Source organism: Panthera leo, chromosome E1, assembly GCF_018350215.1.
Source record: "Panthera leo isolate Ple1 chromosome E1, P.leo_Ple1_pat1.1, whole genome shotgun sequence".
In the NCBI taxonomy this organism is placed as follows: Eukaryota; Metazoa; Chordata; class Mammalia; order Carnivora; family Felidae; genus Panthera; species Panthera leo.
Window position 1 is genome coordinate 16018261 of NC_056692.1, and position 27136 is coordinate 16045396.

Here is a 27136-nt window from a genome sequence, read left to right on the forward strand (position 1 = left end):
TAATCCATCTACGCTTTCCCCCTCCACTGCCATCACATGTCATGCTTCAGTCTTTTGCTTCCATTTTCTGACTACCTCATGAACATATTAACAACATGATTCCAGTATATGATGGTGCCAGATCCTTCTCTCAAGCCAGAGGGGGCCAGTGATGAATTGAGACCATCTGGGAACTCAGTAGAGAACAACCCCTATTCAAGCTCTCTGTGTACCTGGCAACTGAGTCGTTACAGCCACGTGTCTGGCTAGGTCCTTACAGAAGTTTCCAGCAATGCCCCGGGGGCTAGGACCTGCTGATAAGGCAGGAACCTTGGGTTCCAGATCTTACCGTCTTTATTGCTGGTGACGGGAATGTTGTGTACAGTCCTAAGTTTGAAACAGGATCCCGTGAGCACCTGGAGCTCCACTGAGCTCAGGACAAAGGCCTGGAGATCTGTAGGAGGAGCCAAGAGGAAAATGTCGTCACAGATCCACCAGGACCTGCTGCTCTTCTCTAGGGGCTACTGAAGGAAAAAAGCTTAGCTCTAGGGGCAGAGTGGGTCATTGGAAGGGAGGGAAAGACTTGCAGACACTCACATGGGAGCAGTCATAGGTGCTGCCAGCGGGTAGGGATGAGGGAGTCTAACTGAAAAAGCTCGAGAATGTGTGTATGAGATAGCGAGAGCAAGAGAAAGAGAGATAGACAAGCCTGGGCCCCGAGTCCAGTCCTGTTGCTAATTCACTGTGTGCTTTAAATAAATCACTTAAGTCCTTTGGGCCTCAAGTGGTCAGTAGCATCAATTAAGTGCCACCTGCCCTGGCACCTTGCAGAGTGACTGTGAGGGCCAAGGAGGAAACCCTGGACATGAAAGTGCATGGAAATGCAAAAGGCCACTGTTGCCATGGATACCATCAGAGCAGTGTAGAGTGGGGCGGGACTTTACCCTTCTTCTGTAGCTTCTGAATTGCTTCTCTCCACTCTGACCTCTCATAGTCCGAGGACAGTAGAAACAGGTAGCTCTGAAGAGAGGAGACGAGAAGTCAATGGGGTGACCATGTGGCCAAGCACATTCCTGGCTCCTTCTTACCCAGGCACCCCTAGGTTTGGAGAAGGTGGCAGCTGGGAGGAGAGTCTCCTTTCCTGGAAGCCCAGTGACAGGAGTGGCAGTGCCAGTGATGGCCAGCAGGGGGCACTGGCTCCATACCAGCTGGGAGTTGTTGCACCTTCCTTGGGAATCCCGCCTAAGTGCCTGACTCCCACCACAGGTCATGGACAGGAGCCCTAGAGAATGGCAGCCCTGGACCAAGGAAGGGGGTTGCTTCTGTCCCATCCCCACCCCTCCCTGACCTTTCCATTCCGATTGTGGATCCGAAATGGGATCGTGGGGGAGTTGAGCAGCAGCAAGAACTCGTTCTCAAACATCTTCTTTTTCAGGCGCTCGATGGCCCGGCTCTGTCCTTTGTTGGCTTTCTGTGGGGGGATGGAGGGCACGGATGGTTTCCCTCACACACTCCACTCTGCACTCAGCATCTCTAAGCACAACACTCCCTTGTGCATTAGTCGTGTCTTTTTCTTTTTTATATTTTATGACGCTTTGACATCTTGGGAGGCCTAGCTGGCCAGGAAGAAAACTACCCCTCCCTTAGAAATCAGGCCAGCTGATCCCTAAGATAGTAAATGACTCCTCTGTGTGCAGACCTTCCATATACAAACCAACCAGCCCTGAGTTCATACCCCCAACACCTCCTTTATCTAACTCTCACCATGCCAATATTCCTCTGCCTTAAATAACCCAGGGCCAGATAGCACACAACTAGAGACCACCCTATAGCCCAGATCCTGCTGACGTTTTTCCAACTCTCAGTCCTAAGGAGTTGCCCCTGCCTTGCTTTCTTTCCCTGTGGGAAACACGATACAGGCCCTGAGCCATGCTTTCCCCAGAGGTCTTCAGCATCCTGACCAAACCTGGTGCTTCCCCTGTGGCCTGTGTGGTATGACATGCCCCCTCCTCTTGGAAGCTCTAGGTCTTAAGAATCTTCTTTTAGTGCCATTAGCCCATCCATGTCATCACTCAGTCATCTCTAGAAATCAGATCCTGGGCACCATCAAGATACTCTGCTTAAGGGGCATCTGGGTGGCTCAGTCAGTTGGGCGTCCAACTTCGGCTCAGGTCATGATCTCATGGCTCGTGGGTTCAAGCCCTGCTTTGGGCTTTGTGCTGACAGCTCAGAGCCTGGAGCCTGCTTCGCATTCTGTGTCTCCCTTTCTCTCTGCCCCTCCCCTGCTCATGCTCTGTCTCTCAAAAATAAACCTTAAAAAAAAAAAAAAGATACCCTCCTTAAAAACTTCAGACACCTTTCAGCAAAAAGCCCCAACTGCTGGACTGGCACTCGGGGCCTCCCAGGGCTGGGCTCTGGCCTCCATGCGCAGCTGAATATCCCACCACACCCCACCTTGCACCCCCCACCTCAGCTGCACGGTATTATTATTCCCTATTCTTTAACAAGCCATTATGTCTCAGCCCATGCTGTCTCCTCCAGCTTTTCAAGTTTGTATTTCATGAAGGATCCCTTCCGTCTTATTAACTGTGGTTATGCTCCACATTTCCGTTCTGGCACTGCCCTCAAGCTCCTCAGTTAGAATTCATCTCTATGGCATTTTCTTACCCACTAGACTAGCAAAAATGGCAACAACTGCTCATAGCCAGTGTTATGACAGTGTGGGGAGACAGTGACTCTCACACATTGCAGGGAAGGGGGGGGGGTTGGTACATAATCAGATGCAACCTTTTCAGAGGTAAATGTGGCAATTAGTGCAAGCCCTCTGTCCCAGCCATCCCACTTGTAAGGAATCTACCAGAGAGAAATAGGAGTGCAGTCAGGTTTACTGCAGTCTTGCCAGTTGAGAGTAAAATATCACATGCGTCCTCGTGCAGTCAAGCAACAGAATACAATAGGATTGCAGCTGGGGCACCTGGGTCACTCAATGGGTTAAGCGTCCAACTCTTGATTTCTGCTCACGTCATGATCTCACGGTTCATGAGTTCGAGCCCCGAGTCGGGCCCTGTGCTGACGGCTGACAGTATGGAGCCTGTTTAGGATTCTCTCTGTCCCTCCCCTACACTCTTGCTCTCTCTCAAAAATAAATAAACATCTGGGGCGCCTGGGTGGCGCAGTCAGTTAAGCGTCCGACTTCAGCCAGGTCACGATCTCGCGGTCCATGAGTTCGAGCCCCGCGTCGGGCTCTGGGCTGATGGCTCGGAGCCTGGAGCCTGTTTCTGATTCTGTGTCTCCCTCTCTCTCTGCCCCTCCCCCGTTCATGCTCTGTCTCTCTCTGTCCCAAAAATAAATAAAAAACGTTGAAAAAACAATTAAAAATAAATAAATAAATAAATAAATAAATAAATAAATAAATAAACATTAAAAGAATAGGATACAGCTGTTAAAAAGAATCTGCTAGGTCCAAAAAGCTCTAAGACACACCATTAAGTGAAAAGCTTAAGTTGCAAAATGGCACATTGTAGTCTGGTCTCATTACAAAAAACATACTACACACCCGTAAAAGCAGAGAAGAGTCTAGAAGAACACACCTTAAACTGCTGACAATGGGGGGTGGGTGCTAATCTGTTACACTTTGTACACTTCAGTATTTCTTGTTACAATAAGCCAGTGTTACATTGGTGATTAGAACAAAAACAAGTTTTTTAAAAAGTAGTATTAAAAGAATAAATCATTGCTTCTGTGACTCAGAGAACAACAATGTGCTTCCCCAGGGACTCTCCTCATATCGTGTCACATGCTGACGTCAGTAATGGGTAAGACAAGGAACTCCGTGAGAGGTATCTGGCACACCCCTGCAGCCAGCGGCCAGTGGAGCTCAGCAAGTGTACCTTCAACTGAGTAGAAGGCCACATCTGTGCACCTGGTGCAGGAGGGAGAGGACAAAGTCCACCATCAACCAGGACCAGGATGCCCCGGGGTGGGGCTTGGCCATTCAGGAGGAGGACACCTGTGCCCCTTCTGAGGAGATGTGCCTGCATCACACCCCCAGTCCTAGGTCATCTCTCTGACCCAGACACCCCTGGGGTCATTACTGTGGTCTTCCTCTCATTCAAAGAGGGATGTCTAAGCTGAAAGTATTCTTAGAAGCCATCTGGTCATGGATTTCTCAGTAACTGTTTATGAAGCATCTATTATGTGCTAAGTCCTAGGGACCTAGAACTGAAGAAAACAGTGCCCTGGCTAGAGTTCAAATTCAAGTGGGGAAAAGAGAAAGCAGCCAGTGAAATTATGATTCAGGACCAATAAAGCAAAACAAAGGGGCAAACACCAGGAGCCGGAAAGCAAGGCACCCAACCTAGACTGCAATGGGTACATATCAGGGAAGACTCTTCGGGAGGTGAGGCCTAAGCCAAGTCACTGGGCGAGGAGAGGAAACCAGGCCAACCAACCAAGCCTTTCCATGCCTTTCGTGACATTCACCGGGAAGGCTCCTTCTAGGGGGGCTTTCCTCCAGCCATTGTTTTCAAATATATGAATTGAAGGCTATACATTTGCCTCTAAAGAGTGCTTTGGCCACATCCATGGGGTTTGATATGAGTGCTTTCATTTTCATGCAGTTCTAAACATTTTGTAGTGTCGATTTGACTTCCTTTTCACCTTGAAAGTTTTAATTTTCTAGGCATTTACTTAACTGTATTCTACTTGTTGATTTCTAATTTTGCTTCACTGTGGTCTGTGAACACGACCAGTAGGCCATCAATTTTTTTAGGGATACCTGGCTGGCTCAGTTGGTGGAGCATGTGACTCTTGATCTTGGGATTGGGAGTTCAAGCCCCATGTTGGGCGTAGAGCTTACTTAAAAAAAATTTTTTTTAATTTGGGATTTCCTTTGAGACTTAACACGTGATAAATGTGTGCAAATGTTCGACATGAGTTTGATAAGAATTTCAGTTCTAGGCTACAGCACAAGCTTCTGTGCATTTTTAGTTTTTCATTTAAATTTTTTAAAAGTTTATTTTATTTATTTATTTAGTTATTTTTTCTTAATGTTTTTATTTATTTTTGAGACAGAGAGAGACAGAGCATGAGCAGGGAAGGGACAGAGAGAGAGGGAGACACAGAATCGGAAGCAGGCTCCAGGCTCTCAGCCATCAGCACAGAGCCCGATGCGGGGCTCGAACTCACAGACTGTGAGATCATGACCTGAGCCGAAGTCGGACACTCAACCGACTGAGCCACCCAGGCGCCCCTGAAGTTTATTTATTTTTATTAAAATTTTTTTTCCAATGTTTATTTATTTTTGAGAGACAGAGACAGCGTGAGCGAGGGAGTAGCAGAGAGAGAAGGAGACATAGAATCTGAAACAGGATCCAGGCTCTGAGCTGTCAGTACAGAGCCCAATGTGAGGCTTGTACTTGTACTCACGAACCCTGAGATCATGACCTCAGCTGAAGTCGGACACTTAACTGACTGAGCCACCCAGGTGCCCCTTATTTATTTATTTTGAGAGAGAGAGAGAGAGAGAGAGAGAGAGAGAGAGAATCCCAAGCAGGCTCCAGACAGTGAGCATGGTATTCAATGTGGGGCTCGATCCCATGAACCGTGAGATCATGACCTGAGCTGAAGTCAAGAGTCAGACACTTAACCCACTGAACCACCCAGGCTCTCCAGTCTGAGAGGCCTCTCAGGCCCCTTCTTGCATGCATCCTGCTTTTCCTTAAGAAGGCCTTCTTCTCTCACTTCCCTTTTCTACAGTGCTTGACATACACCAGGAAACTTCCTATGACTAACTTCAGTCAATTCTGAGCACTGACTTCTTGGCCTTCCCTCCATCCGCTCAGTGCTAATCTGCCACAGCCAGAGTCTCTTCCTGAGCATGTACTTGAGGCCTCCTATCCTTGCATCCCGCCTCCCTTATCAGATTCTCAAAACTCACAACTTCCCCTCCTTCTGCCACCTTGGCACACCTGGTTCAAAGGGCCCCAAGGAAAAGGGCCATTCTCCCTACCTCGGCTCAGATGCCAGGCTCTACTCACCTCCTTCTGGATTTCACTCTTGAGGGCAGAAATCTTCATTTTCATGTCTTCCAGCTCATGGTCTGGGAAGGGATGCACCTGGGGGCTGGCCTCAGACTCCTCAGGGGATGGAAACACTAGGTCGGCCAGGGGGATGTACCACTTGCAGTCATATTGCTGGTGCTTCCTGCAAATGAGCCAGAGAAAGACATGAGCCAGAGGGAAGGAACTTGGCTCTTCAAGCCTGAACTGCTAGAATCCAAAGAAACCTGAAAGGGATTTGCTGTGAACTTGTCACAGGCAAGAATGATCCATGTCCTTGAGGAGTCTGATCAGAAAACCCACGTGTGGAGAAATGACAGTCAAGTTCTAGGGTCAGGCGGCGGTGAGGGCTGTGGACCTTGGCCTTGCCAATCTTCAGGCCCAGTACGACTGATGTTTTTAAATATCTCAACCCTCTAACACTTTCCTATTCCCCATTGCACACTCTTCCCTCCCCCAAGCCTATCTCTCCTTAGCTCATATTCGTTATCCTTTGGGCTAGAGGTGTATTCACACATGTTATCTTTAATGCCAACTCTGATCAATAGAGGCCATGTGGGGTACTGGGTAGAAGATTATAAAGCCACACCCAAGCCTAGTGGGAAACAGTGCCGTGGTTCATTAGTAATGTCTGTCACGGGCAAAGGACTAAAGGCATAGGTGTCTTTGCTTATGACTGCCATCTCTGCTTTTGAATGATCTCATCTGTGATCCCGTTCCAGGGAACTAAAGCACATAATAACCTCTCCTTCTCTCACTTCCCTCAGGCCTTGGGTTTGCACCTCTCGTTGTGGCCCCTTAGTGCTGCAGTCTCCCCTGGACTCTGAGGCACACAGTAGGGGATCAAGAAGTGGGGGAGGAAAAATGAGGGAATGAGTACCACATAACCTCTCCTGCTCACGGCACAGTGTGGACTCATGTCACTGCATGTGGAGATGGAGGTGGAAAGCAGCTTTCAGGTCTGATTAAGGTTCAAATCCTACCTTCTCTAGCTCTAGTGCGACCTTGGGCAACTGATTTTTTTTCTTCTTCTTCTTTTTTTATTTTAGAGAGAGAGCACGCACATGTGAGTAGGGGAGAGGGGCAGAGGGAAACAGAATCCAAAGTAGGCTCCACACTCAGCACAGAGCCTGAGGTGGGGCTTGATCCCATAACCCTGGGATCATGACCTGAGCCAAAATCAAGAGTTGGACACTCAACTGACTGAGCCACCCAGACGCCCCTGATTTAACTTTTCTAAGTCTCTTCTCTTGTCTGTGAGATGAGGATAATAATACCCACTTTGTGGAGTTTGGGGGAAGATTGGAAATAATAGAGTCAAAGCATTTGTCATGGCACCTGGCATGGCATAAGCACTCAATAATGACAGCAGATTTAATGAATATTCACCAAATTGCAGTTAGCAAAAATTTAGAGCTGTCTAATAAAAGGAGAATGCTTAAGTAAATTATGGCATATCCACTTGTAACATCATGCAGGAAAGTAAAAGGATGATTATGAAGATTAGGCAGCAACGGGGAAAATGCTTATGACGTGAAATGGAAAAAGCAGCAACCAAAATTGGGCATTCACTCTGATTACAAGTACATGAAAAAACATGAGAAGGTTTAAAAAAACTGGAAGGAAATATAGCAGCAGGAGACTGATGCTTATGTTCGGGTGGGTGATGGGTTTTTCCCCCTGTAATTTGGTTGTATTATCTTTATAATTAAAAACAGGATTTATCTTTAGAAAAAGGATATGTAGTAAAACAAAATGAATTAATGTGTTTTTTAAAAGGAAAAATAAATGCGGACTGCCCCAGGTGCGGGGGAGGGGGCTCCTCAGGGGTCAGAGTCTAGCTCCCTCCCACCTTGCCCCCTGGACTCACCCTGCGGATGTCTTCTTGAGTTTGGCGCACAGTAGGACATCTGTAAAGAGGAAGACGTGCCGCAGCTTCCGGGAGCTCTCCGACACTTCCACCAGGAAGCCGTCCTTCACCAGCTGCCGTGTCTGAGGGAGATAGCACACCCACCCCCACCTGCTCAGGGGGAGTCAACCTAGGGCCCGGCCTGCTCTGGGGGCACCATCCAGCTGGGAGGTACCACAGGGACACAGGTAAGGTCCCACAGACACGGGCTTTCTGGCTGTGATCTTGGGCAAGTTCCCTGACCTCTGAGTCTCAGTCTTAACATCTGTAAGATGGGGACAATGATGTCTGCCCTGTAAAGTAGGATTCACCAAGCAAGACGGTATATGTAAAACGGCCTAATGCCTGGCACATAATATGTGATCGATAAATGGTAGCTTTGTATTTCCCCCCAGCTGCCAACAGCTCTCACCTGGATAGACAATAGTCCAGAATGACTTGGTTTCTCCACACTGGGGCGTGAACATCACCCACTCCCAGCCCCAGAACCACCCCAACCTTGCCTAAGAAGATGATCTTGTTTCAGTTCAACCTTGACCCACAGACCCACTGGGGTCTGTTTATGCCACCTCTGAGTGGATTCTATAGGCGCCCTCAGGTGGACAGGAGATACTGGTCTCCCTTGGGTGGGGCTGTACCAGTTCCTGGGGGAAACTGCAGCCATCTCTAACCTGGGTTCTGGATGGTTAAGAGCATTTTGCTCCACGCAGAACTTCCAGACTTTCCTCCCTGACACCCTCAGAGCCAGCAGGCTTCTCTGGGGCTGTCACAAACTGTCCCAGCCTTCCCTGTGTTATATACCACGTGACCTACATATTCTGTGATATGTAGGTGGGCATGGTGAAAGTATACAGTTAAAAAGACCTGAAACCGACAGTGCTCTAAACCTTCTGGAGAGCTTTCAGCTATCTTTGAGTCAAACAAGCCAGTGACATTCCAGGATTTGCAAACCAGAGCTGGGAGTTGCGCACAGGGACAGCTCTCTGTGCCCCATTAGTCACACTCCAGACCCTGTCCCTCATTACTTCCCTCCCCAGGAGATATTGGGGGCTTGTAGATGTAACAAAGGAACATAAACTCAGCCAGCCTCCACTCCTAAATGCCAATTAATTACCTCCCCCGGACAGGGAGCACTGTATAAGGGCCACGCTGCTGACCCACGTGGGTTAACTGTCCCTTCGATTCTTTAAACCGCTTCCCCTCTCTGGGATACCCCCACCCTTCCACCAAGAAGGGGCCCCAAGGAACTGGAGCTGCTGTACCACATCTAGGTGCCCACCTGGGACATTCCAGCAACCTTAGCCACCTCTCATTCCAGAATTTCTTGCTGTTGGGCTCGCTCCTAGCTCCTGCCCTCCTATTCGTGCAGGCTGATAACAGGCAGCTCAGAGGTCGACTCCCCGGGCTCCCTCAGGCTGTGCCATTATCTTCCAGGGGACCCTGAGGGCATCACACTGCCCACGGTGGGTGTGTGCATTCAGCACTGTGAGAGCCAGAGCCCCTGGTTTCCCTGGTATGGGGGACAGTGCGTGAGGCTTGCAGAGAGATAACCCCAGCTAAAAAATCCAGTTCCAACACTTATGGCCAAGAGACCTTGTGTCAGATCTTCAGAGACTCTCCAGGCCTCAGTGGATTATTATAAAGATTAATGAGACACCGAACTTAAAGCTCCCAGGGCCTGAAGACCTTTTCTTGGCTGGGCATGGGAGAGGAGGGTTGGAGAGGCAGAATGCCTGCTCCCCTGTGCAAGAGGGCAGGGATAGGTGATGTGGTCCACTGCACCCTTCTCAGCCTGGGTGAGTGGCTGGGCTGGGTCCTGAGCTCACCTCTCCCTTGGGGGTTGTGACGGCAGTCCGGCGGGGGTCGATGTCCTCATTGATGCTGGACAGGAAGTTCTGGGAGATGCGGAGGGCATCCTGGAGCAGCGGGTAGTCTGGGTGGTCCACAGGTGTGTGCTTCAGCAGGTCCTGGGAAGGGGTGGGGTGAGTCAGGGGCGGCAGTTCTGGGGCTCAACGAGAAGACAGTGGGGACTCAATCTTCACCAAAGGAATTCCAAGGGGGGGCGCTAAGGGACCCATGCTCTAATCTGGTCATGCCTGCAAAATCAGGGTCAGAGAGGCAGCGTCAGGGCAGTGGCGCCCCTTTGTTACTAGTGCAGTCATCACTCTTCCCCCTGGCGGAGTGAGCCAGGTGGAGTCTCATCTCACCGAGCAGCTGCGAGAGACACCCCTCTACCTACCCCACAGCTGCTCCAAGGATCCTGGAGACCATTAGGCCAGGGATGGGGAGGCAGGAAGTACCTGCCTCCCCGGGAGCATTTGGTCAAATGTCAAACTTAGTAGCCAGGCTATATTTAGGCCCTGGGTCCATTGGCATAGCTACCACAGACCAGGCAGGTACAGTCGGGACCCAGGGACACTCTGCCCGGCTCCCCAAGTGGGTTGTTCTCAGTGACTCCAGCACTCACCACCCTGGGCTCAGCCTCCCACTCGACTCCTAACACCTCCCTGGCCATCCAGGGGGCTGACACTCACATGTAGGACCAGGGTGCTCCTGGTGACTCGGTCAATGGGCTTGTAGAGCAGAGCTGTTGGCAAAGGCAGGGAGAAGGAGACAGGACAGATGACATACAGGGAGTAGCTCGACACCTTAGAGATGAGCCTTATCCCCACCCTCTCCGCCCCCCTGCCGCTGCCCTACATGGACACCCATGTGCAGGAAGCCACAGCTCCATTCTGTCCCAGGGCAGGCCAGATGACACCAACAGGCAGACATGCAGCCCTGGCAGCCCAGGCCCCCTCCTACCTGCCTCGTCTCATCAGTCACCAGAGGTGACTTCTTTAAGGGCCATCCCACAGGCCTGTCCTTGTCTGACCAGGCTCAGAGCAGATGAAGATGCTCCTCTGCACCCTTAACCCTGCATCATACAGCTATACCTAGCCTTACCCCATAGAGCTCTAGCACCCCCAGAATGTGGGAAAGAGACGTGCTGTTTTTCCAGGGAAGGTAGTTCCTCCACACCCAATCATTCTTATACTCCTCCGGTCCAAGGTCTGGCATTGCCAGCTGGGAACGGCAGGCTTTGTTCCGACCCACACGGTTGGCCTCATCCCCATGAGAAGACCACCCCCCCCCCCCGCCACCCTCCACGCCCTCAAACTCTCCAACCAAACAGGACAGGCTGAGGGCCAGGGAGGCAGGCCAGCTCTCCACATAAAGGCTCTGCTCTCAACCAAGTGGCAGCTGAGGGGGCAAAGATTTCCCACAGGAATTCAGGTGGGGCCTCTGGGAGCCCCGAAGAGGCTGGGGAAATGCTAGCTCAGCAGGGCCCCCATTCACCACACCCTGTGGCTGACCAGGACAAATGAGGATTGCTGGGATTCAGCAGGGACAGGTGGAGGCAGCAGCTGGCTGACCATACTTCCAAACAAAGCTTCCTACAAACAGCTGTGCCTCACCCCTCCCAACATAGGTGGTTCAGCCTCCGTCCACCTGGATGCCTCTGTCCATAGGCTCGTGACCTCTGTCCTCCTGCCCTGGGGCAGGAAGAGGCAGGAGGCTGGTTGTGACAGTCCCAGAGCCGACACTCATGCCCTAGCTAGCCCCCGAACCAAAGAGTCCCCTGTAGATATAAATACCCCATGCACTGCTAAGCAGACACTTTGGGGAACGATCTGCTGGCTATGGAGAAGATACAGTCTCAGTGGTGCGCCATGAGCCTTATCTGCAGTCTTTGCTTGGCTGCCCTTTAGAATCACTGGGGGAGCTCTTAAAAGAAACAGCTGCCTGCTCCACTCTCCCCACCTCATCAGCGAAATCCCAATCTCTGCTGGGTGGAACCTGGGTATTAGCATTTTTAAAAAGTTCCTTTGCTGATTCTGATATGTACCAATGGTTGAAAACTACTGCTTCAGGCAAACACACTTTCCATGCCTTATTTTAGGCCTTTCTTAACTTAGCAATTGCTAGAGACCCTCCCCATGGTATATGGGAACCAAAATGAACAGGACCAGGCTGGGGTTATCCGGGGATAGGGAGGATACAGCCCAGTTACCAGCCTAGGGCAGGAGGACCCGTATTGACACTATTTAGAGTATCCACCTGTGGCTTAGCTCATCTGCAGGGGGGAAATCACACCCAAGAACCCCAAAGACCCAAGAGAAAGTTCAAGTTCAGCAGACACCTGCCAGTGTGGGCTCTGGAGTCCTAGCCCGGGGAAAGCTGGTACTGCAGTGCCAGCTCCCTCTGCCCCTCTCCCAGGTCCCGGCAGGAAGCGGCTGACTAAGCTCAGAGGTCTGCGCAAATGGTGGGTTGGGTTTCAGAGGGGCTATTAATACGTCTGAGGTCACCTCGAGGTTACCTGATTGGGGCTGTGGAATGAGTGCCTGGGTTGGGGGAGAGGGGAGGAATGGTGGGGACAGGGGAGTGCAGGAAGAGGGCCCTGGGGCCACAGTCAGATATGGAGGGAAGAAGAGGGGGGAAGAACAACCCCGATGTTCTGCTCATCGTGTACCCCACGGGCCGTGTACCCCATGGCCCCTGTACACCAGTCTCCCCTGACAATGCAGGGTAAAGAGCCCACCCTTCCCCCCTTACCTGTTCCATGGCCCTTCCTGCCCCTGCTTCCCCTACTCTCCCTTCTCCTCACCATGCCATTCCAGTTCCTGGGATAGACACCATTCACCAAGTTACAATGCCTGTCTCCCCACCTCTTCCAGGAAGGCTTCCCTGATGAGGATTTTTGCAAACGACACTCACAGTGCCTAAAAGTCAGACCACTGACATAAGCAAGCTGGCCTCTCTGTAGTCTGCTGGGCACTTAATCTGCATCCAGTGGCACTCTCTTATACGTGCTATTTCCTTTGATTAGAAAGACAAGCAATTAATTATCACTAGCCCCATTTTACAGATGAGGAAACTTCTCTAAGGCGTGGAGAAGTTACATAACTTGCTTATAATAACAAAGCTGCAAATGGTAGCTGGGTTTTGAATGTAGGTCTACCCATGCTCCTGGCTTTGAGCTATCATCTTCGGTACAGGAGGGCAGTGTCTGAGAAAGCTCAGTGACCCTCGGGAGAATTCTTGGCAAGATTCACCAGGAAGGAGTAGGTAAGCTGGCCTCTTTTTTGTTACCAAGATGAGCCCCCTCCTTGGGGGCCTGGATCACACACAACTTCCTTTTGCATCCCCCACAGCAACTGGCACAGAGACGTGCAGCAAATAAACCAGTAAGCCAGAGTGAGCCCCAAGTGCAGAATCTCCCCCCGGGAACTTCCAGAACCAGTGTCTCTTGGAGGGGCTGAGAAGATTCTAAACAGTGTGGTTGGTAAAAGCTCATTCTCTCCTCCCTCCCCACTTTGAAGCTGACTTCAAAGACAGCATTGCAGTCACAAAAAAAAAAACCCTGAACTCCAGTCCCAGGTCTGTTTCACTAAGACTCAACTCCCTTTTGGGGAGGGAAGAGGAAGCAAAGGGCTGACCGGTTTCCTTTTTAAGGAGGCAGAGTGGAGACCTGACCCACTCCTAGGCCAAACCAAAAAGAGCACTTCTCCTCTGATCTTCAAACAAGGCAATTTCAAGTCCATCCCTCCTCTTGACCCCAGCCTGTTGGAATCTGAGCCAACGGGTGGGGGGCCCAGGACAGCTCCTGCCCGGTGACTGGGGTTCCCACAGCCGTCCTCCTGGGGCAGCTGGAGAGGGGCCACCTCAGGGGTTCCTCCATCAAGAACGAGCCTCGACACAGCATGGCCTGAGAAGGAGAGCAGACAACAGCCCCTCCAGCACAGTGGCCTCTGAGAAAGAGCCCAGGAAACCTCATCATTTCTCCTTCAGCAAACAGCCACCCTCCTCCGTTCAGCCTTCCACAAGGAGCTCCAGGTTACCACGGAGATGTGAAGGCAAAGTGACTGAGAGGATGCAGAGACAAAACGCCTCAGGGAAGGAGGTCCTAAAACCAGCCGCCTGCCGCTCCAACACACAGGGGCCCAGGGCAGCTGGCGTGGAGGTCACACCTGACCCTCCCTCCACACCCCGTCCCTGCCAAAGGCAGCTCGGGTCATCCCTAAGGCACTTCTTGCCTCAGAGAGCAGTGGCCGCTGCTTCCGGACACCCCCTTTCCTGGGCCTGCTCCTACCTGCTCTGAGCAAGAGCCTGGCTGACAGCACGCGCCTGTCCCAGGACCTCCTTGCTGAGGGAGCTGCAAAGAGGATGCTCTGGGTCCCTTCCATTGACCAGTGGGTGTGTGACCTTCACAAGGCGGCAGCCTGCCACGCCCCCCTCTCCTACTGGCTTGCACCAAGTGCCGACACCTCAGCTTGCGGGTCTCCAGAGGCTAGAAACGCCCCCCCATCCCGGGAGCAACCCAATTCCTTCCTGCTCTCCCAACTGCATCCGCGTTCTCCCACTGCCGCTGTTCTGAGGAGAGAATGTCGCGAAGGCAGCATGTGCGCTCTGAGCACACAATACCCTGGCGGCTCAACCGCCTCTCCTCTCTCCGGAAACAAAGAAACTCCCAACCTGTCCCTCCAGCGGGGTCCCCCTGGCCGGAGGCACTGCTGTCCAGACCACGTGCCACTCTTTGACGGTCCCCTGCCGGGCCCCTTTAGCCCCAGGGTTGCCACACCTGCAGGCACAGCCTGGTCACTTTCTCTTCTTAAACAGCATCTCCAGGAAGTTGCCCACAGCCTCTCAAGCTAAGCCCCCAATTCCCCACCGATCCTCGGGACGGGGGTACCTGGATGCTTCTAGCCTGGTCATTCCATTTCCGAGCCACCCTGCCCCGCGTGGCCCCAGACTTCAAGTCCAAGCTGGAAGCTGGCCAGAACGGGGGTAAACACAGATCTAGCCATTTGCACCCACCCCCTTCCCTGCTGCCCCCAAACCTTGCCAGCCACACATAAGCCCACTCTGGCCGGCCCCCAGAGGTGGGAAGCCACACCGCCTCCCGTGAGAGGGGGCCTAGGTTACCATAGGTGCAGTTACAGCAGAAGCGAATGATGAGGAGAATTTCCATGGCAGCCTCTGTCCCAGCGGCAGGAGCTTGCGGCCATCGCTCGGTGGCTCCCATCAGCAGCCTGGCCACTCAGCCACCTTGCCGGCTGCTGCTGCACAGCCTGAATCAAGCAGCCGCTTCAGAGTGCTCCTCTAGCAAGGGGGAGGGGCGGGGAGGGAGGCGCGCGTGGAGAGGCAGGAGGGGGAAGGGGGAGGAGGAGGGGAGCGAGCTGCCTGCTGGCATCCTAAGGAGGAGCACGTTTGTAGCTGGCCGGCTGCCTAGGGACAGAGGCTGGATTCTTCCCATTTGTGCACCACACACACTCACACACTCGCACGCACATGCTCACACAAGCAGGGCACCGTAGTCCACAAAGGCAGACAAAGGAAGGTGACTGTTACCCAGCTCGTTCCCCAGAGTACCTTCCATAGTGACTGATGTGTGGCTGTCCTTGGAGTCCTTGGGACCTTTCACTTTGAGTTCCTGCCAAACAGAGGGGAGGAATCACTACATGGCCTCCCCATCCCCCACTGGAGGCATAGCAAGTAGGGCTCTGAAACCCAGGGTGTGAAGAGGAGGGCAAAGACCAAAGCATGGGTCCCCCCACTGCCTGCCTCACTGACTCCCGACTCCCTGTGCCACAACCATGATCTCCTGGAGCCTGTGGAGTCCCAAGACTGGGTGTAGGTGAGGAGGAGGGGTTCTGGGTACCAGAGAGGTCTGTGACAATAGTGCTCCTCAGACACACCCCCTAAAGCCCCTCCCTGGTGACTCGGAGGGCATTCCAATGAATGGGTGGTGACAAGAACAGGACCTCCCCCTGCCCCCCACCGCCACCCCCACCCCCGGTCAGGGTTCCCTCCACAGCAGCCACACACAGGGTTGTACACATCAGCCCAGGGTATGTGGGATTTGAGAGGACAAGCAAAAGGAGTACCAGCACCTTGGGGCACAAGCAGACCTGGAGACAAGGAGGGATGGAGATAAGGGGATAAGGTCTTGCACAGGGGGAGGCAGGGAGGCAGCACCCCTGGGGCAGAGACCCAGCTCCACAGGGTGGTCTGACCTATATCCTACCCAGATTGAGAGGGACTCAACCCAGCCCACAACCACACCTGCCACTCCCCACCCACCGGTGCCTGTGCTGGCAGTAGAGAGAAAACTGCAAGCGAGGAAGGAAGAGCCAACACCCCTCCTGGACCCCAGGCAAAGTGATCCAGAAGTGAGGGCTGGAAACAGACTCCAGGGATGGCTTATCCATTCGATCCTCTTTTATCTGCCTTTACAGAGAGAGCTTCCTGCTCTAGCCCTTTGGCAACAGACCAGTATGGCCTGTAATTGGAGCTGTAATGCAACCCCCACTTGCGGGGCTGAGTGCACGGAGGGGGCCTCCGAGTGGGGTGTCAGCAGAGAGGCCAGGGCGAGGTGAGGCCAAGGTCAGAAACTCAGGTGATGTTGTCTGCTCTGCCTGGAAGTGGGGAAATGTCCAGGCAGCGACGGGAGCTCCCCATTTCCTACTCCTGCCTCAGGCTGTTTCTAGACAGAGAAAACCCTTGGGGACTGAGCATGGGGGTGGGGAGAAGGGGGTTACTCAGCTCCTCAAGACTGTGTCTCTGGCTGGTGACTGGATTCCCAGCTTCAGGAAATTTTTCTCTATGCTCCTCTCCAGTGTGGCCTGGAGGTATGAAATCGCTCCTGCTGCAGAGAAGGGCCTGACTGCAGTGATTAAGTGGAAGCGCCAGTAGGAAGCTAGGAAGCGACGGCATCAGTGCATGAATCAGGGTGAGAAGCCACCTGGCAGCAGGCCAAGGGGCTGGCTCCGCCTTTGGGGCCAGCAGCCTTCGCCAGGGACTAGGGGAGGGATGCAGGGGCCGGCGCCGACCAAAGAGAATGGGCAGTCAGCCCAAGCTAAGGGGAGACTCACCACTCTCTGGACCGTACATGACCCCGGGCAGCCTTGAACACAGATCAGAGGGCTCCAGTTTGTTCCCAGGGAGCGCTGGGAGTGATAAGGGGAAGCGCCATTTCTCCAGCCTTGTGACTCCATGTAGAGGGACTTCCCCACCCAACTCTGTCCTCCCAGGCAGAGGGTGACTCACCTGACGGCTGACTCTGGGAGAAGAAACTGAGCTTAGCTCCCTGCTTCCGTCCCCAGTAGATGTATTTGATGGTGGAGGGGAAGTATTAGCAAGCCCAATGTGGCCGCAGACCCAAGTCTACATTTTCCAATCTGGCTTTTACTAGTAATTAAGCTGACGTTTTCATCTCCATCTGCCCAACCCTTGTGCTGCCTCTCCACTAGTTCCAAACTGGAGGAGAACCCATAACCCCAGGAGTCTCACAAACACTATCCTACGTCTCACCAACTTTTCTAGCACCAGCGCTGAGAGCGGAAAGCAAAGAGTCCAGAGAGGCCCGTAAGGCAGGATTTCCAAAACTGCAGAAGGAGCCCCCTGTCCCTGGAACCAGAGGTTTTCTTGTCCCAGGCTTGGAGCTGGTGCCGTGACTGCAAGGCCAGCAGCTTGGGGGTCTCACTGAGATCCTTCTGACCAAAGGGGTAAGCTGGGCTCTGCTCCCGGAGGATATGCGAGCTCCTCCCTGACACTTCCTGGAGGGAAGCATCAATGGCAGACATTGCCACATCTTTGCCCTCCAGAGAATGGGAAGAAGGCTTAGCTGCAACAGGGGGACAGGTCTATTACCAGCTGGAAGGTATATGGCTGTGTCTCCACATAAATGGGCCTGGCCCTCTCTCTGTTGTGGGATTGCAAGGATCTTAAAACACCACCTTGGGGCGCCTGGGTGGCTCAGTCGGCTAAACATCCAACTTCGGCTCAGGTCATGATCTCACCGTTTGGGGTGAGCTTAACATCTGTTAATTCTGGGAGCCTGAGTCTGGATCCTGCTTTGGATTCTGTAGCTCCCTCTCTCTCTGCCCTTCCCCACTCTGTCTCTCAAAAATAAATAAATAAACACTAAAAAAAAAAAAAAAAACACACACACCACCTAGTTTAGACCTCTTCAAATCTTCCTGCTCATAAAATCACCTGGGAAGCTTGTTAAAAATATAGACTCCTGGGTCCCACCCAAACCCTCTGAATTGAAACACCAGGGAAGGTGTCTGAAGATCTGCATTTTAAACAGTGCTCCTGGTGGTTCTTATCAAGCAAGTCTGGGTTGAGCTGAAACATCCAGATACCTCACTGGACAGAAGAGGAAATAAGGCCAAGAGAAGGGAAGTGACTTGCTCAAGGTCACTACCATATTGGGAAAATACTGCCTTTTTTCTTTTTTGCCTCCTCTGTTCTAATATAGAATAACCTAAACAGAATAACAAAATCAAACGAATCGTTATTCTTATATTAAGGGGGAAAATATCAAGTGTGAGAAAGCAAATGTCAGTCTAAGTGTTACCCTCAGGGGAACCATTTCCCTAACTGGCAACAGGCCAGAAGGCTGGAAGGCTCCAGGTTGTAGCGGGGGCTGTGCAGGGAGCTGCCCACCTCCGAGATCTTCTGGAATTGATTGTTGGACTGGCTGCACTTCTCAGCGGTCTCCAGAGCGACTTTATAGTTATCCACAAACGCTTTGTACACGCCAAGCTGGCTGGCCTGCAGGGAGAAGGGAGAAGAGAGAGAGAGGAGGGCAGGGGTGGGATGGGAGAGAGGATTAATGAATGGATGAAAGCCTAAGCAGGGCACCTGGAGCTCCCTTAGCACTCAGAACTTCTGACTTAGCTCCAAAGGGCTATGTGGGAACAGAGAGGGAAAGGTAGGATGAACATACTACGGTACCCCTTTGAACTTGACTGTTTCCGTGGAAACCAGCTCAGCCAATAAGGTTAACAAGAGGGTACTGGGGGCTGGGGGGAGCAGGGCAGGGCCTTTGTTGGCATGCTAGAAACTCAAGAGCATTTGGCTTTATTTAGCATCATCAAGGTCTCTCAGGGTTTGAAGCCCCTGAATGCCTCACACGTCTTTCATAGTCTGGAATTAGCTGGAGCAGGGAGGGCACGTGTAGCCTGTTCAGTACCCCACTCCCCATGCTGAGTATAAGGCACAGCACTTAAAGGTACAGTGCCTGATCGCCTGGCTGGCTCAGTTGTGGAGCGTGCAACTCTTGATCTCGGGGTTGTGGGTTTGAGCCCCACGTTAGGTGTAGAGATTACTTAAAATCTTTAAAAAAAATTTTTTTTTAATGTTTCTTTATTTTTGAGAGAGAGAGAGAGTGAGAGTGCATGAATGGGGAGGGGCAGAGAGAGGGAGACACAGAATCTGAATCAGGCTCCAGGCTCCGAGCTGTCAGCACAGAGTCCCATGCAGGGCTTGAACTCATGAACCATGAGATCATGACCTGAGCCGAAGTTGGACGCTTAACCGACTGAGCCACCCAGGCATCCCTCTGTGTTTTTCCTTTTAAGAATAGGGCTACTAGAAAATTTAAATTACATATATGGCTCGCACTATATTTGTACTGGAAGCACTGCTCTAGAGAAACTTGCATATGTGTGTTCCCAAGGAAATGTGGGCAAGTGTATTCACTGCTTTGCTCTTCCTCCTGTGAAAAGACTGATAACAAATGGTCACAAAAAAGGGGAATCCACACACACAGTACAGTTCAAATGAATGAACTAGATCTCTGTGTAGTAACACTGACAAGTTCCAAAACAAATGTTGACTGAATTGCAAAATATATACATGTAAAAAGTACATGTAAGGCCATAAAAAGATACAGACCCATAATAAAAAACACAAACTACAGCCCAGAAGGCGACACACCAAATTCATTCCAGTAGCTGCTTCTAGGTTGAGCAGAAGGGCAAGGGAAAGAGAGAGAGAGAGAGACTTCATCTGTAAGGCTTTGTTTTCTTGATTAAAAAGCCTTTCTGGGGGCGCCTGGGTGGCGCAGTCGGTTAAGCGTCCGACTTCAGCCAGGTCACGATCTCGCGGTCCGTGAGTTCGAGCCCCGCGTCAGGCTCTGGGCTGATGGCTCGGAGCCTGGAGCCTGTTTCCGATTCTGTGTCTCCCTCTCTCTCTGCCCCTCCCCCGTTCATGCTCTGTCTCTCTCTGTCCCAAAAAATAAATAAAAAATGTTGAAAAATTTAAAAAAAAAAAGCCTTTCTGTATATCTTCAGAGCTTAACATCTGTTAATTCTGGGAGATGAGTGCACAGTTGTTTGCTACATTATTCTCTAGAATTTCTGCTTTAAAATCTTTTTCAATGAAGTAGCAAGGAGGTTCAGCTGCTACGGGGCTCCCTCGGGGGATCCTGCCAAGGTGCTGGGGAAAGTGGGCTGCCCTTGAACCCCATTCTGCACTGCTCTGCTTTCTGCAGAATCCTTGTGCTCCTTAAGATCCCAAAGAGGTGGGGCAGGTGGAAGCTGGCAGGTGTGGGCCAGGAAAGCCAGAGGGGAAGATGAGCACTGGGATGCTTGCAGAGAAGCCAAGGCCAGAGCTGTGCAGGTCTCAGCCCCAGACAGGCCAGACTTTGCAAAAAAAAGAAAAATCTTGGGAGAAGGGCAGGAAGGGATGGAGCTCAGTTCCTTCTCCAAGGGGAGTATTGGCCCACTGGTGTCCCAAGCTATGGGGAAGGTTCTAGACAGCTGCTTCCTAAACCAAAGTAAAAAATCATTGCTATTCTTCTTCCAGGTATGTGCTCTCCTTGTCCCCCTTTCCCACAAGAACGATAAAGGCTGGCTGCCCAGGTTGGAACCCTACCTTTCCATCCTACTGCCTCAGGGAGTAGCAGGACAGGAGTGAGAGCAGGAACTACGTGAGCAGAAGACCTGTGTGTAGGGGGTCACTGACCACCCCAGGCACTGCCATCTCCATGGCATATCCTTGTCTGTAGAACCCAAGGCCGGGCCCACCAGGGCCATTAACTGGGAAGTGGAGGTTGCTTGGAAACAGCAGCTTGGCACTGGGGTGATCTCATAAAACAAATAGCAGAGATGCTAATTCCCTTCTCTCAGTAATGGAGACCAGCTGAAAATAAACTGCCTCCAGATGCCTGGACTGCCCCAGCTCCACCCCGGCCCTCCCAAGCCTGCAGCTCCAGGGGCTTCAGATAGCAGTTCCTGATGTTGGAGGAGGGAAGGTGGGGAAGCAAATTCACAACCCAGGCCTGTGGGGCTGAGACCAGAATGCGGGGACCCTCGTGACAGCAGGGTCCAAGTGACAAAGATAAACTGGGACAGTCTTTCCACTATGCTCTGGCCTACACCCCCTACCCCAGCTCTGGTCAGCTCTCTTATGCCCTCCCAAGCTGATCAGCTCAGGCTCCTGGGACCAGGCCAGGAGTGGTGACTGGGTATTCACCATCCCTGACCTGGCGCAAGCACACTGGGGCTGCTAGAACCAGGAGCGTGGGGTTTCCTTGCATACTACCTTCTGGGGTGCCTCTAGCTAAGTATAACAACAATGACGACGATGACAGTGGTAATGGCAATAACAGTAATGTTACTGGCTAACTATGGAGTATTTACTAATGTATTATGTTCCAGGCCCCGTTCCAAGCACTTTTCAGGTAATAACTCATGTAGTCCTCACAACAATTCAATGGGGTAAATACTGTTATTATCCTCTTTTTTACAGATGAGGAAGCTGAGTCACAAAGAGGTTGTACACGAAGTCACAGGTTCAATCTGTGGCAGAGCCAGGATTCAAAGTCAGCTGTGCCTCTAGAAGCTATGTCCCTATAACACTGCTGGCCTCTCAGGACACAGACCTCAGGTCCTGTGATGTCTCCCTCAATGCTCTTCCAAGTTCTCCCTAGTCCCAGTGGTCAAGGTCATGGTGCACTCATTCATTCATTCATTCATTCATTCATGTATTGGGCACTGGGATGGTTCTGGGATCTAATGATGAAGCAAACACAGTCTGTTCTCTCAGAGCTTATGGTTTTGGGGAGTCAGGCAGGTACAGTGTTCACTGAGGGGATAAGCATAGGGGCTTTGTTCGAAGGTCTGGGTAAAGCTTCTCGAAGGAGGCTGTTCTAAGCTGGGAACAGATGGGGAAGGACATTTCAGGCAGCTAGAGCTGCCAGAACAGAGAGGTCAAGAGTGTCTGCTGCATGAACTAAGAATAGAAAGTTCGGTGTCAGGGGGCACAAGGATGGGGGAGGCAGCAGCCAGAGGCCGGGGGGTGGACAGAGGCCAGCATGCAAAGGGTCTCAGGTTCCTCAGAGCCTGGTATTTACTTATCCAATGGGCAAGGGGGAGAGATTTAAGCAGGGAAGAAGCAAGGTCTGGTCAGGAGTTCAGATAACTCTCTCCTGCCAGTAGCTAAGGGTTGGGAGGCTGCTGGGGAGGCGGGCCCAGAAGCAGGAGTCACTAATGAGATGAGGGTGGGGACAAGCAGGCAGCTGTAAGCTTTAAAGTGGACTCCTTGGGATGCGGGGAGGGCTTCAGGACGGGGAAGGTGGTGGGGCAGAGGAGGTGCCAAGGACTAGTCCAAGGGAGGCATGGATGGATGGTGGCTGGGATGGTGGCAGCACCCATTGAGACAGAGGCAGGAAGAAAAGCAAAGAACTTCAGACACAGTAAGTTCAGTTCTGATCGTGCTGAGCATGAGGTCGCAGGAGTATCCAAGCAAGAGTTTTCCCCAGTGTAAGCAAAATACAGGTCTGTCCATTCAACCAGTCCCACCACTGCAGGGGAGGTAAAGGAAAGGCACTGCTCCTTACCCCTACCATTCACACCCAGAGAACAAAGACTCCTGACTGGCTGTCTCTTCCTGCCCTCTGGGCAGGCAGAAGTTATAGGCAGAGAAAGACCAGGGAAGAGTGGGGTTGGGGGCTCTGTGGGTCTGACCTGGGGACCCTCCAGGGGACACAGCCAGAGACAGTGTCAGAGCCAGGGGAGGGTGTCACAGAAGGCTCAGGAACTGGAAGATCTCTGCAAGCCTTTCCCAACAGTATGTCTGCACAGTAATTCTACCTCCTCATACCTTTCCCTCCCTTGCAATCCCTCAGGAGAGCTGACCCGTGTCCCATCTGACTGTTCACTTCAGAGGCAGCACTGAGGTGTGGCAAATGCCCAAGGTGTCCCAAGTGAGCAGTCCCTGCCCGCCCATCTGGCACATGCTCCTCTATCAGCTGAGAACAGGGGACCTGAAGCCCAGCAAGTGAGCATTTGTTCCAGCCCTTGAACTCCCTTGGGGAGAGAGAAACCCATGCATATAGCCTCTCACATCCCTGGAAGCACTTAGGGCTTCACCATGGGAGACCAGGAGTTGAGGCACTAGGCCGAGGTCCCCATACAACAGAGGCCCAGGCTTTCCTCCAGGACTCAGAAATGACCCAGGCCTTCAAGGAGGCCAAAAAGGGCTAGGGATGACTGGTCCTCTCCCAACACCAGCAGCTCCACCGAGACACTGGATAAGGACTCTCCATCAACAGAAAACTCACCAGCTTCTGGAAGAGGTGGCCCATGGTGACCTGGCTGTCCCACTGCTGCACCTTGGGGCAGAGGTTGTCATAGAACTCCTTGTGGATCTCGTAGATGTCCTGGATCTTGTAGAAGATTGTCTCAATCTGTTGGATGGTGAGCACGGGCTGGGAGGTGGTAGCTGTGGCCTTCAGGGGTTTCATGGGCTGGAAGTGAGGAGGAAGGCAGAGAGGAGGTGAGAGGCACATAAACCGGAGGGTCAGAAGGCCCAGGGCACTGATGAGCCTTTCCTGCAGCTGGAGTGGTACCTAGACAAGGCCACTGAGGGCAGGGCACCTGAAGTGTGGTTTGTATCAAGTAGCTGCTGTCATAGGCTCCGACAAGCCATGCCCAACCGCGAGGGGACCTGGCAGCCAGGGCCTGGTCCAGCAGCCCTCCCAGGCCCCAGGCTTAATTACCACCAGGACATATTTCCCCCACGCCCTCATCCCCCAAGGGGCCCCTGCCCCTAGCCTGTATGGACTTTGGTTATTGGTTTAAAAGGACATGTCCTTCTTCCACAATGGCCTTGTGCTCTGAGTCATAAGCTCCCTTGTCACACTTCAGTGGAAGGGAGGGTTGACTGGGAACTCAACCCCTTAGCTACTTCCAAGAAACACAACATGATTCTAGGATTTTGGGGTAGTGTCTCACAGAGACCCAAGACCAACATCAGCTGCACTGACATTTCAAGTTCCCATCACTTAGTATATAGAGAGCAAGCAAGGTGGCACGCATGCCCCTGTCCTACCTCCTATACCTGTGGCAGACATCTCTAATCAATCACAATGCTCTTTCTAAATGAGCTTGGTTGTGGTCTCAGACTCTTTCGCAGTGCTGAGGTTGACATGTAAGATGAAACTTATCTGTAACCTCTGCTTGTCTGCACCAAAACTCTCCAGGGCCTACAGGTGGAGCAGATGAGGTGACAGACAATAACACAGGACCACTCCCTAACACTGGCTGGAAGCTGGAACTATCACCTTAATGCCCCAAAGTAGGACTTGTAGGAAAATGGGACTTGGGTGCATTTTCTTCAGGGTGATTGCCTGTGAGTAATGAGTAAATATTCCAGGAAAAAAAAAAAAGCTATTAAAATTTATAGTTGAGGGGCGCCTGGGTGGCTCAGTCGGTTAAGTGTCCGACTTCAGCTCAGGTCACGATCTCGCGGTCCGTGAGTTCGAGCCCCGCGTCGGGCTCTGGGCTGATGGCTCAGAGCCTGGAGCCTGTTTCCGATTCTGTGTCTCCCTCTCTCTCTGCCCCTCCCCTGTTCATGCTCTGTCTCTCTCTGTCCCAAAAATAAATAAACGTTAAAATAAAATACAATAAAATACAATAAAATACAATAAAATACAATAAAATACAATAAAATAAAATACAATAAAATAAAATAAAATAAAATAAAATAAAATAAAATAAAATAAAATAAAATAAAATTTATAGTTGAAACAAACAAACAAACAAAAACCCCCTGATACTGAAAGATAAAGAGCTCTTCCTAAGTTGGCCTTCCTCAGCCCTAAGCCTCCAAAAGATGCCTCGACTGCACTCCAGAGGCCCTCCAGGAGACAGGGTCTGGAAACCTGCCACATAGAGAAAGTATAGGAGAAGCAGGCACATTCACCAGGAAGACAGAAGCCTGAGTCAGACATGGTTAATATTCTTCATCTAGCTGAAGGGCTCTGTGTGGAAAGAGGCCTTTGACTTACCCTGAGTCACTCTGGAGACCCAGGAACAACCAGAAGTTATGGGGACAGGTGTGGCCTCACTAGAGCTGTCCCCCATTGTCTTATAGGATTGGGTAGTGAGCTTTCCAACCAGAGAAGCATTCAAGCAGATAATGGGCGACTCAGTGCTGGACTGGATGGAACATCGACACTGAGGGAGACCGAAGTTATCACTGGCTCACTCTGAGAGATGACTATCAGCTCGAGCTCCCACAGCAGCCAAACTCCAGGCAAGCTTCCTGCGCTCCTCCCATCCGGCTCTCTGGTGGTGGCAGGGTCATGTCTATCCATAAGAGGAAGTCCCATCTACTCAAATACCCAGATGATGCTCTGAATGCCAGCTCCCTCATCTTCCCAGCTCTAAAAAAAAGTCCAGAAATGATAAAGGCAGGGAAAAGCAGAGCCTTCCTTCTGACTCTTTTAGCTAACCCTAATGTCCAGGCTTTGCTAGGGAGATAGGATGGGGTTTAACCTGGGGCAGGCCAGGGGGTGTGGGCTTGAGTCTCCGCTCTGCCACTTAATAGCTGTGGGCACATCACTTAGCATCTGGGCCTCAGCAGCCTCATTTGTAAAACTGAGATAATATTACCTTCTTGAGAACACTGATGGGCAGATCAAAAGCCGTAATTTATATAAAATACCAAGTATGTGCCTGGCATACAGACGGCAGTCAATAGTGTTAGCTGCTACTATTATTATTACTCACCCCACAAATAATGTACCAAGTGCCTCATGTGAGGCCAGACCAGGGTATTCAGTGATTCACAACACACTCAATCCCTGAGCCAGTGGAGCCTCCCATCCAGTAGGGGAGACAGACACATAATTTACATAGAAGTGCAGTGAAAGAAATAAGAAGGGGACCTCCTGAGACAGGGTGGGGAAGGACAGCTTCTCCCAGAAAGGAACATTTACCCTGAAACGGAAGCATGGGGGTGCAGAGGACAGTATTCGAGGCAGGCTTCCTCAACGCTGGTCCCGAGGTAGGTACGGTCTTGGCGAGAGACAGGAGCCGGAAGAAGGCAGTGAGCCTGTGTGCCTGGGCAAGGGGGAGGAGCGGGGCTGGAGGACCGAGCAGAGGCCAGATGGGGCAGGGAAGACAGGCAGCTTGTAAGCCCTTGCAATGAGGGTGAGGCAGGGGAGTGATGGGGGTCCAGTTTTCTTTACAGGAGATTTCTTTTTCTGACTCATGATCCTTGCTCTGGAGAACGTTATAATCTATTTGGGTAACATGGACCAACACAAATGAAACAATCTAGTGGGCAAAGCGAGATAGGATATCACCCATCTTGGGCTGTCAGTACCAACCAAGTGGTCCCAAGGTTGGTTGTGCCGGCACAGCTCTGAGGGCTTCACAGAGGAGGTGACAGGAACAGAACCTTGAGGTTTGGGAAGATCTGAGCAGGTGGAGGGTGGGTGGGGCATGGGTGAGCATGCCAGGGAGGGAAACAGAAGGAACCAGGGGCCAGGAGAAAGGGAATATTGTTCTCCCAACCCCAGGTGGGTGGCCCCGCTCGGCTTTAGGGCTTCCGGGATTCCCTGAAGGACACAGAGATGGTCCTCAAGATCACTGTCCTACTTAATCCTTTTTTCCTCTACCAGGAATCCAGTAGACAGACAAGTCACCACAGACTCCCAGAACCTTTACTCCTTGCTCCTGCCTGAGTGCAGTCCCCACTAGGGAGGGAATAGTCCTGGGAAGACAAAGGGTCAGGATTTCTCAGGAGCTGCTGGGGATGCACTCCTCCGCCACCTATGCAAAGATAAGATCTGACCACCCTGCTTCCTCCTGAACCTCCCACTCTGTCTACAAAAAAGGAAGAAATGGGTGCTCACCAGCAGTAGGTCACATGGACAGGGGCTGCACTCCGGCCATCACAGGGTTCTCAGGACAGGGCTGGGGACCTTTGGTCTCAGCTCTGATTTCACTCGGGGGAGAGGGGAGTGATGGGTGTGTGTGAGCCCCGGCTGGCCAGAAACCCTTGAAGGCAGTTCACTTTAATCTGGTGAAGCCCTGAATCCAGGCCTCGGGTCCAGATGGCTGCA

General features: G+C 51.8%; 1 protein-coding gene across 3 annotated transcripts in view; it reads right to left on the bottom strand.

Moving 5' to 3' along the window:
* ABR (ABR activator of RhoGEF and GTPase) overlaps nucleotides 1-27136 on the bottom strand; it is a 183082-nt gene that overhangs the window by 42171 nt on the left and 113775 nt on the right. For all 3 annotated transcript variants that reach the window (XM_042917286.1, XM_042917287.1, XM_042917288.1), the window contains 10 exons: nucleotides 23345-23530; nucleotides 18442-18549; nucleotides 15361-15421; nucleotides 10482-10534; nucleotides 9774-9914; nucleotides 7909-8030; nucleotides 6018-6183; nucleotides 1328-1450; nucleotides 924-999; nucleotides 329-433 (listed from right to left, as the gene is read on the bottom strand). In XM_042917286.1, coding sequence (XP_042773220.1) covers nucleotides 329-433; nucleotides 924-999; nucleotides 1328-1450; nucleotides 6018-6183; nucleotides 7909-8030; nucleotides 9774-9914; nucleotides 10482-10534; nucleotides 15361-15421; nucleotides 18442-18549; nucleotides 23345-23530 — 1141 coding nt within the window. The remainder of the gene's footprint in view (nucleotides 1-328; nucleotides 434-923; nucleotides 1000-1327; nucleotides 1451-6017; nucleotides 6184-7908; nucleotides 8031-9773; nucleotides 9915-10481; nucleotides 10535-15360; nucleotides 15422-18441; nucleotides 18550-23344; nucleotides 23531-27136) is intronic.